General features: G+C 39.3%; 1 protein-coding gene across 1 annotated transcript; it reads right to left on the bottom strand.

Moving 5' to 3' along the window:
* Nucleotides 1-3925: 3925 nt before the first annotated feature.
* LOC113461159 lies at nt 3926-9579 on the bottom strand. Its single transcript, XM_026800758.2, has 4 exons — nt 6488-9579; nt 6235-6336; nt 5915-6092; nt 3926-4517 (listed from the first exon to the last, which is right to left on the bottom strand). Exons 1-4 carry the CDS (start codon nt 9577-9579, stop codon nt 4311-4313), a joined length of 3579 nt encoding a protein of 1192 aa, XP_026656559.2. The 3' UTR covers nt 3926-4310.
* Between the last annotated feature and the right edge of the window lie 1789 nt (nt 9580-11368).

Raw genomic sequence — 11368 nt, 5'->3', positions numbered from 1 at the left:
GGGCCGTTCGGGAGCTCCGATGAGATCATCTTGCCATTATGCAACTGCATGAAGGAGTTTAGAATCAGAGCTATTGGGATGGGGAGGATCAAATAGGTGGGTGTGTGAGGAACATGTCATTGCAGTGCAGCAGCAATAGCTTTGCCAATGTGGAGCAAGAAAAGTTCCAGGGGAAGTTGATAGCCAGTCCCTCCATTAACCGGACTCTCTGTTGACTTGGGCCTTAATATCCGGTCCAAGTTTCAGTATTTCTGTGACTCCCAGTCCTTCCCACCTATTATAACTCAAAAGATCAAAATAACCCTCATCTCATCATGTTCGGGTTGCATCTTTGTCGCGGAAGAATGATTGATCTTCTTTTGCAACACCAAAGCATTCCGAATTCCTTCGTTCATCCATTTGCACAGCTCTTAAAACAACAATCCAATAGTGGCTTCATGCAAAGAAAGGTAAATCCTTCTTTTGCATGAAAGATACGACCCCGATCCCATCTCATAATACCTCTCCCCCTAGTTAACCGGCTCCCGAGCTCAACCCTTCTGTCTGGTCTTCTTCCCATTCCTAGTGAGTAGTCAAAATTTAGATGTTGAAAGTGTTGTTGATTGTGAATTAGCTTACTTGAGGATATAACAATTCAGGACTTCACCCAAAAAACCTAGCCAAAGGATGCTATTTAGATTCCTTGATCCTATATAAGTACTTACGATCTACCCAATAAATAGCTAATATGTGAATAAATATATGTCTACACAGATTTTTACATACTTTTCTCGTTTAAGCACCGGCTTTTTTGCTAGGCTAAAGGTCAAAATATATTCTTATGGGGCTTTGGGCCATGCTTAGAACCGAAATTTTTTGAAAAAACCATACTCGAACCCAACCCAAGCCTAAATCCCGACCTAAACCTAATTGTGCCATCCTGAATTACATATTTGGGTCAAAAGCTGGGCTACGCTGATATTGAAGAATCGCAAAGTAATATGGGCTAAATGTTACTGAACAATTTTGGATGTTCCACTGCCCAACCCAGAGAAGAAGAAGCACATTACTCTGAGGAACCCTAAAATCACCAAACAAAGCAAAACAAAATAGAAAAACACGAATAGGATGGAAGGTGGAGAGGATGGAGAAGTTGCGAAGGTACAGAGCAGAAGAAGAAACCCTGGGAGAGTTCGTTCAACCACTAGTCTAGGATGAGGATTGCAGAGATTTCTTAGACTAGCCATGTAACTCGGGTCAGATTAGAGAAAGGGATGGACTGAGCCAGTTAGCCACTAAGGACTCGAGCCTATGTTGGAAATGTACTAGACTGGGTCCAAGCTTGAGTTCGGGCTCTTCTTTCAGCTCGGGCTCAGACTCGGTTTGGACCAATTCGGACCAATGATATGCTCAAACTGTATATTTAAGCCCAACCCCAGTCCGAACTCTTTTGAACCTAGCCCATAGCTCGGCCCGAAGTTAACTTGACCTGATGGGCCTCAACCCAATCTGAGCCCATTTCGAGCCCTATTGCCAAGCCAATATGTTGGCATCCATGTAATAGTCCAAATAAAATTAGCATTGCTCCTCTTGATAAGAGGAGAGGTATCTACTTTCTTTGAGCTCAAGATTAATAATAAACCATCTAAATTAAAGACCGACTCTGTTGATCATGATTTATATGACTAAAAATACTTAAAAATGATAATTTTTGGTACTTTATACTATGTTAAGTGGGTGCAAAAATAAATGGTTAAAAGGATGTGAGGCCATGTTTTGCTATAATTTTAGCATTAAAATCTATGGATTTTTAGTCTATACATGTTGCAACATATATAGATCATGATGGATTCCCGATGCAAATGGTTTATCACATATTTTAATATTTTAGTACAAAGGAAATCATCCATTTTCGTATTCACATGATGCGTAGGTTAGAGATCACTAAAATATGTAATATTTACTTTCTATATATTTTTGTAGCATAAACTATAATCAATAGTATGGATCTTCGATTTAAATGATTCATTATTGACTCTAAGTTGAGAAGTAGATATCTTTTTATTTTAAGAGGAGGATTCTTTGTCTTTATATTGACAAAAAGGCAGCATTAGGTCTATTGTTTGTTTTTTCTCTTTCTTCTTTTTTTCCGTCATAGTTGTTAAACTTGATATATTATTATCAAGAGTTTTTTTTGCTAGGGTCTTGATAAAATACTTGACCTCAAGAGTTTAAATAGTTAGTTTACTCAAAAAAGCTTAATCACTTCTATTAGCAAAGAATTACTTCATCAACAAGGTATGCGCTACAATTAAGATATTTGGTATAATTATAAATTACTTCAAGTGTCACCTTGAATCATTTTGTATCTCCGGACTCCAATCACTTATCTCTCTCAAAATCTAATCCAAATTGATTCTCTTCTTGCATATCAATTGAAGTACCAGCACAAAAAAATAGCTAAAATAGTAGTAACCATAAAAGCAAAATGTTTGTCAAAAAACTTTTGTGAAGCAGTGTAAACAAAAAACAAAGCAATGAAAAAATAATTTATGAAGCACGAAGTTTCATAAGCAGATGCACTATGGGTGTGTAACGATCCACCGTTCGATTACCGAGACAGGAGAAACGGACGGCGTCCGTCATCCGCTCGCATAGGAACTTATGGAAGATAGCGTCCTCTCCCTTTGGTCGCTTAACCGTTATATGCCACTGCTCGAATCGCACCATGTTCCCCTCAACGGCGGAGGAGCGATCTTGCCATGTTCCTTCTCTTTCCTTCGCGCTAGGGTTAGGTTTTTTTATTTTTCGTTCCGTCTTCTTGGAGGATTTCGATCGGCGCAGAAGGGTGACAGGGAGTAGAGGATGCCGCAGCGGCACTCGAAGAACAACAACGACCTCGCGTTCTTCACGTACGACGAGAAGCGGAAGCTCGGGTATCGGACGTAGCGAAAACGCCTCGGGAAGGACTCGATCGCCCTTTGGCACCCCAAGCCCTTCATCGACCTCCTCTGCTGCCAGAAGGGCCACGTCTTCTGCAAGGAATGCATCCTCGAGGGCCTCCTCGCCCAGAAGAAGGACATCAAGAGGTGCCCTAACTCTTCCTTGTCTTCTTCTCTCTGATTCTTGCTGTTCTGATCCCGATTGCTGCCTTTTTTGATCCTTTTTTGTTGATCCGTTTTGCCCTTTTCCCATAGTTGGAGATTCTAGGGTCACGATCGAATCTTTTGAAAGTTTTGCTGTAGGGTTGTACGTGCACCTGCACAGCAGGTGCAAAATACTAGCGTCTCCATCAAATGAACTTTTGCGAAAGATGATCGAAATTAGTTGTTCTGATAAACATGGCATGCTCACCCGTAAAACTTATTTGATTCCTTTTAGGGTTAGGCCGACATTGTTGGTCTGTGCCTCTCTTCATCGTAGATGCTGGAGGAAGCAGCTATACAAGCTCCCGTTCAATGGTGATAAGCTACGAGCACACTCTTCACTGTTGCCCAGTCTCGTGCGTGTCCCTGCACTTTATACTAGCTCGCTTCCACCATCTCGAGTAAAATAGGGAGAGGCAACGACGGATCATACTAGAAACGACGGGGGAAATCTATTCTACTATGTATAGTGGAAACTCCTGAAGTTGACTATATGAAGTTAGACTGCAAAAATGAAACCTCTAGAATCCTAGAAAACACTTCCAGGAGAAAGGGGAGTAAAAAACTTGGGAGCCAAATGTCATTATGCAAAATCCTGCCCCACGAACCCTTTTTCTAATTAATACACATGCAGAATACTAGTACAGTTAAAATAGCCCTTTACCGGTCACCGAAATAGGCAATGACTCTGATGATATGATTAATTTACCAGAAATCCACCTTGTGCTATGCTTGTTACAAGTGGCTGGTCTGTGCATAACAAGTATTTTCAGTAACAGGAAGCAAAATAACTGGCAAAATAGAAATGCCGCCCAGAAGAGCGCCATCAAAAATGATACTACTATAATGATCAGAATACTTTATACAAATTATCTCAAGGCCTATTTAAAGAGGTGATACTTGCACTATGGACAGTAAGACCAGTATGAATGGCTGGTGATGCTACCTACAGCTGCATGCATTGTATTTACACTTCTATCTTACTCTACAAATAATCACCGAAAGTGTTTTGTATCAAAAATGATATGGGTTTCATCTACTATTCACAATCTTCTGTTTTCTCTATGCGCATGTTTGCCACCTTGATGCCCCGTTGTTCATTCTTCACAGTGTAAAAGAACCCCAAACTGAGGAAGAGAACCAAGATGAAGGTGCTTCAAAATGAGATGGCAGAAGCAGCTAATTTCATTGTTTTCGAGAAAGAAAGAACTCATAATCAGGCTGCCTATTAGGGGTCCTGATCTGATCTTTGTGAACATGTCCTCTTGCAAAGAGAGCAGAAGTTTCCTCCAGAGCTCTTAATCTTTCTTTGAGTATTTCAGAAATCTCAAAAGAAGTGCCATCTATCAAAACAGATCCAGCTGACTTCTTAGGACGGAACCAGCACTCACCCTACAAAATGTGAATGTAAAGAGATGACTTGAAAAAAAAAAAAAAAATTACATCAGAAATTACATGCATATACTGTAATATTGTTGTAGTCTATGAAGTTTTCTGCATCATTTTTATTCATCATAATCAGAAAACCGACAAGTTGTATACCATCGACAAAAGGTCAGGTCTATGAATCATGACATACTCCATCAAAGTCAAAGAAGGTTCCATGACCAGATCTTATCCTGATGCCGGCTTGCTAAACTAATGCAGCAATTTAGGCTATGAAAACATTGGGAGAGAGAGGGAGAGAGGCTTGCCATGATACTTAAAAGGGACAGAATGCCACCTTTTTCAGTTGTGCAGTTTAAGGCTGTGAACCCAAGGAGCATATTATAATACTAATCCATGAATGCAAGAATGTGATTTCAGACCCACAAGGTGAGAGGAAAACATGGACATGTGCACATTCTTTTCAGTCATGAGCTATATATCAAACCCTGTCACGGTGAATGGTCAATACTGTACATACCACAACATAGAACCCTTATAACAGCAATAAACATTGCTCACCAACATAGTCTGTGTTCAGAACAATCCTAACACATTTTATCTAGTAGAAACAATCCATAAACATAACTAACCTTATCCCAGTATTTGGAGTTAGCGTTTTATCTAAAAGACACCATAACCATAATCATGAAGCCTCCCCAAAATTTGTGGTTGGCTTTTATATGGCAGAATGTGGATCCTGAGTGAAATTTATAAATCATTCAAAGTCCAATTTTATGCTCTAAATCCAGAATCATCAAAATAATAAGACTAGTTCTGCTAAAGCAGGCAGGATACAAGTATCACTCATACCAGCATGTATGATATAGAATCTCGTGTTTGAAGAATTTCACCAAGTGCAACTTCTACAAACAATTAACCTCTAATGTGATCAAAGCAGTTCTCAGCATAATGAGTTGCAAAATGCAGTATGTCGTATACTAATTATGCATGTTATTACCCATACATGTATGTGCATGCAGACACAACATAGCTGTAGCATAATTCTCGCTTATCATTACGGCTCTATATCTAATATTATAAGTTTTGGCATCGAATTCACAGACCATGAATCAACAATCCTGTGCTAACAATCAACACATAAGAACCACAATACTGTAAATAACCGAGTTTTTAGTAATTATTATATATATATATATATAAGTATGTGTGTGCGCATGCGTGCGTATAAATATATAATCTTTACTAATGCCACTAGTATCACAGCCATTTCAATGGCATATGAACAACAATTTGGCAACTGGTGGATATATGCAGTTCATTTTAGTTTTCATTTTTCACTTTTGATTATTGAATGTATCTTTACACAATTTTACATCTAAATTCACTGGCAACATATGTACCTGCGCATTGTAGCTCTGCATTCCAAGAACAGGAAAGACAACACAAAAGGCAGTATTCTCCAGAGAATCTAATTTGATGCGTCTCAGAACCAAATGGCCTAAAGAATGGTAGGTCAGAAATGATGCACGGAAACTACCTTCTGGAATTCGATATATAGGATACCAAGCAACCGAGAACCTGAAAGATAAGTATACACATTCAATAAGTTCACATGATTCATAATCCTAATACATGTTAAACACTTCAAGCTTTGACCGGTTATAGTGCTGGAATGTATCTTGCGAGCTACTAGCCATAGAACAAGGTGCTTGTTACAAACCAAGAAGCAGGGTGGAGATCTTTCAGATTCATGTTCCCTAGCTTGGAGGGGTCACCAAATACCGAAGGATTGGAAGAACCAATCTCCATGAGCTCCTTCACCCTGAAGTTGACCATAAAATAAATGGTTTAGGATAATTGTCACTTTGCAACAATTAATGGCAACATATTTTTGGTCAGGAATTAATGACAACTTAAAATAAAGTGACAATAAGCACCATGCTTCAATTACAACTAAACAAAGCAGTTCTCACTTTGTATAGAAAGGCTTGCGCTGTTGTGGGGGTTCATGCTCAAAGTATTCGAATGCCACTTCTGAATCATCAGAGGAGGAGGATGCATAAAGAGAATTGCAGGAGTCATCTCTGTCCGTTTTTATTAAGTGAAATGGCTTCATATGCCTCTCTCTTGAACTGAAAAGATCAGAAACCAATGTTTGCTCTGCTAATTCAGGGCATAACTGATTTTGAGACAAGGAAGACAATGAGCATGGTTCAGTTTCTCCCTTCTGTGACACGCCTGAGGTTCTGTTTCCAGGGCTGCTTCCAGTAGAAGAATGCTGGGAGCGGACAAATAGCTGAACTGCTGAGAGATACGGAACAAAATGCGCATGAAATGACACAACATTAGTTTCCAATCCTATGGAGTTTTGAGGCTCTTCTGCTTTTACTTCCAAGCCATAATTTCCAGGTCTCTCATACCATCTCCAAACATCTTGTAATAAAACATCTATATTCTGGAATTTGTTAAAAGAATCTGGAATGGGCTGATCTCTACTGTTATCCTCATGGTACTGCCGAACAGATGAAATAATGACTGGAGAAGCAGAGTAGAGCAATTTTTCAAACTCGGCAATGGGTCTACCTGTTGCCAGCTGAACACGTTCAGAAGCTAACTGAAATCTGTAAGCAGCATCTAGAGCTTGTGTTGTCAACTCTGAACCAATGTATATAGGCGAGTTTTTTGAGTAAGCACCAGATGCATTGTGATCGCTTTTGCCTTCCCACAGGGATCTTCCTTGTCTACCACTAATAAGACCATCATTCATGTCTTTGCTGACATCCGTAACACTAGCTTCATCACAAATAGCAACAATATCTGTTTTCTGATGGAATTTTATTTTCTTGCTGTTACTAGCATCAGTAACTATACTCGATTTGAACATCAAGGGGTCTTGGTCTTTCTTACCAACAGGAATCCACTTCTGTGAACTAACACCGGAAGAGATGCACCCCTTAGAATTATTGTTATAACGAAGTTCAAATTCAAGGCATGCGGGCGACTTATTTTCATTATCCAAAAAAGCCTGATAGCATTCAAATAATGCATCTTCAGATATGGGCACCTCTGTTGCAGCATTTGGTTGGATCTCATGCAAAAGCTTTTGATGACTTGATGTCCTTGTCCATGGTCCATGCAGCTGTCCGTTTGATGAAAAAGCTGGAAAAGAGGGCACAAATTCATGTGCTTCTGAAAAATCAAATTTATGATGATGATTGCCACGGCTGCTTCTTTCCCCAGCTATATTGCTCCTATGAAGGGAAACTGTCCTTGGAATTTCTAAAAGATCTCTGCAGGCGATATTCATCTTGGTCTGAGACTTACAATAATTGGCTTTGCTGACCCAAAATCCCCTTCTGTAAGGGATGGCATTCTCTTGCTTAAAAGGCTGGTTTAGTTTATCTTTCAACTTTTCCCAAGCCATGCTCCCCATTGAGCCATCTCCTGATATGGACACGTTCTGACCACATCCAACATTCAAGCTTTGAGGAAAAGTCCATTTTGGGGACTCAATTAGCACTTGTCCACGAGTTATGCATCTTTCTTGATCACAGATCCCCAATTTTTTTGCTCTTTGCTGAAAACCAGCCCTATCAGTATAAGAAGATTGTGGACAAGGTAACAACCCATCTCCTGCAAAGGAATTGTGCTTTGATAAAGAAGTTCTGCCTGCTGTATCCTTATCCATGCCCATCTGATAGCAATTAGATCTTTTCCTGCCACGAGTCTGTATACTTCCAATATTTTTCCTGGTCTTTTGCCAAATGAAGTAAGCATTCTCCTTCCCGATATGCTTATGGTTATTTATCTGGCTTGGCAACCGAGATGCATAAATCAGAGTGGGAGCTTGCCCCTCATCATGTTCAACACCTTGATTTGTTACAATTGCAGGATTATCACTTACCTTAAAGTACTGGTTGCAGGAGTTGTTCTCCTCAATTCCACCATCTTTGCTGAACTCTTGCACAGCCATCGACATTTTCATGCTGCTGATACAATGTGCCAAATGGTTTACTGACTGAGATCTCATAGGGGGTGATTTGATGTTCCTCTCGTTCCTGATATCACTGAAGTCTGCATTAACTTTATCTTGACTTGTATTTGATCTCTTTGTTCCAAAAGTTGTTGCATCTGACTTATTTTCAGAAGCCTCCATGCTTCTACAGCCAGTATCCTCAGGCAGTATTTGGCTTCCATTGACACCACAGATTTCTTGGTAATGTGCATTGCTGAATGATTTTTCTTCACAGTTGCCTGCATCCTTCAAACATGAATCGACGGTTTCCCAGCCTGTGGCAGATATAACGACAGAACCTGGGAAAGTTGCATCTTTATCTTGCTTCCTTACTAACTCTGTGCTATTGACATTGTCAACTTTACAGAAGTCTGATGTAGAATCCTGCAAAACAACTACCTTGGGGGTTTCCCTATTGCTTCTAGATAAACATTCAATATCATCAGTTTTTGAAACATGTAGTGATCCTTCTGGGTCAGGAGTAGACTCCGAACATCCATTATCACATTTGGAAGTAACTCCATTGTGAACATAGCAATCAATTACCTCTTTCGATGACTGATAGCATACCCCTTCATTGTGTTGGTTGCATTCAATTGGTCCTGTCATAGAAGAACTCTCTTCCGGACCAAGTTGAGTGGTAGTAGAAGTCAGACTGGCCAAATCAGTTTTTGAAGCAACATTATTTTGAAATTGCTTTTTGTTCAACTTCCCCTTCCTTTTCTTCTTTTTCTTAGAGATCTTTTTCATTGGCTCATCCATATTTGATGAATTTGATGAATTTGATGCTAGGCCAGCTGATTTATTCCCATCAGAGGAATGCCTACAGAGTTCACCAAGATCATCTGAACTCTGCTTGAGGGAACCAATGTCTGTCAGATTCTCTTGGGATTTTCCACCTCGTGAAGCTTCCTTTATTGCATTTCCCAAAGGTCTGGACATATCACCAACAGAAGAACATTTAGTGCTCAAGTCATTACATTTAAGAGATTGCTGCTGTTCAGTCTGTTGAAAAAGTGAAGCTGGAAGCACCAACCCGGGGATATTCATTTTGCATATGACTCCTATGTAGTTAAGAGGCTATGATCCAATTAACAGATACTTAAGTAGAAAAACAGGAGGGTACAAAACTATCACATGCATAACAGATTTTACAGTACCAATGGGAAAATTATACCTGAAATAATGATAGGAAATAAATAAATGGATAGTCGTATAAATATTATAGACAGATAATATATCATAAAGATAAAAGACAAGGTTCTTTTCATACAACATAAATATATAATGTCTGCAAAATATACAACTATTCATACCATACATATACAGTTTCTTGGCAACAATAGTATCATAGTCAATCAAGCCACATTAGCAAGATTATCGTGGAAATTCAAGTGAAGGGATAATATCATATTGCATAAAGCCTACAAAATAAAAGCACAATAGCCTCCTCTAGGTGAAGTTGACTCCCAGAGTAGGGCGAGTACCCAGATTTGCTGACATTAAACCTAACAAATGGTTTCGACATTTTCTTTTCATGTTCTTCAAATATACAGGTTACAGGTAGTGTGGGAATCAGTCTGCCACTTTTCCTTATGGGAGAACCCTAACTCCTGTAATAGACGCACACCTTCTGGGGATGGTGACTAGCATGCAACATCCACTTGTATGCATGCACAACCAGAAAAGAATGCCATGAAGGACATGATATGTGAATGCATATAATGAGGTTAAGAGAAAGATCATCACTAGTCAGCGGTCGAAAATACAAGAGTTGTTGGAGGTACAAGGATGATTTTCGGTGTTAATCAGCTTTTGATAGAGATAAAACTCTTGGGTGAGAGAGATTCAAATTCTTGACCTCTAGCGAACTGCACAGGCAGCACCACCACTAGTTCTGCATGGTACCTTTAATCATTTTAGCCATCGGTACAGATTAAACTGATTGTGTGACATAGGCATACAATGAACTCATTGTTAGCAATCAAAAAGTTATTTTCCCTTTGTGAACTTGGAATCCATTGAACAGATATATCTGAAACAGCTGCAATGCGTTATGTTTGCAGAAAAATATTACAATGGAACCTCTGTAAGTGGAAGTTGCTAACATTCATGAATTCTTGACTTTTCATGCCACATATTTGCTAAGTTAAATCTCTTGCAATTGGCCAAGACGTTTTAAATTTGTCACAGTATAATGTGTTAAGCTACACATATAATAAAAAAAACCTAGTTAAACTTTCTGAGATAACCCCTTGGAAGAACAAGTGACATTCTTATGCACTGTCTCAGAAATATTCGGATATTTGCATTTTGAGCATCAAGAAAAGAATATTGCAATGGAAAACTTGAGGTCCAATATGGTGTGAAGTTCTAGATGTTCATCATTGGGTTTGCATCAAAACACGCATTTGCACTGCCGTCCCTCAAAGTCAAATCTCATGATCTCAAGTGGAAGGCAGTGAACACCCAATTCCTGCTGCTCTTGCTCCAAGAGAAAAGAATCTTTTCATCACATATAAACTATCAAATCTAGCTGTGTCCTTCCACACCAAGGTAAAACGCTAAAATTTGCTCTCCTGCACACCAAATGCAACTCGAAAGAAAAAAAAAAAGAATCCTCAATCCCCTCCAAGCAAACCCACGAAGAACTATTCTGCCTTAAAGAACCTTATCCTCCTCGAAATATCATCATAAGACAAACCACTAACGATCAAAACTTCAAGAACCTCACTAAGCCCCATGTGATGCAAAGAACCCTCAAAAGCCAAACTTTTAGCCTCATCAAGTCCCTACCAATCTCTTACCCAATGCAACTGTTCCAAACCGTAAACAGGAA

This window comes from Phoenix dactylifera, unplaced genomic scaffold (assembly GCF_009389715.1).
Source record: "Phoenix dactylifera cultivar Barhee BC4 unplaced genomic scaffold, palm_55x_up_171113_PBpolish2nd_filt_p 000294F, whole genome shotgun sequence".
Lineage (NCBI taxonomy): Eukaryota > Viridiplantae > Streptophyta > Magnoliopsida > Arecales > Arecaceae > Phoenix > Phoenix dactylifera.
Note: the sequence above shows the minus strand (reverse complement) of the source record. Positions and strands in the feature narration are given on the sequence as shown.

What these genes read in the sequence shown, in the direction of transcription:
- LOC113461159 (XM_026800758.2), bottom strand. Translation starts at nt 9,579, where the DNA reads ATGAATATCCCCGGGTTGGTGCTTCCAGCTTCACTTTTTCAACAGACT. An exon ending in CGCAAGCCTTTCTATACAAA is followed by an intron (nt 6,337 to 6,487) that starts GTGAGAACTGCT and finishes GGTCAACTTCAG; the next exon opens with GGTGAAGGAGCTCATGGAGA. An exon ending in GATCTCCACCCTGCTTCTTG is followed by an intron (nt 6,093 to 6,234) that starts GTTTGTAACAAG and finishes CTTATCTTTCAG; the next exon opens with GTTCTCGGTTGCTTGGTATC.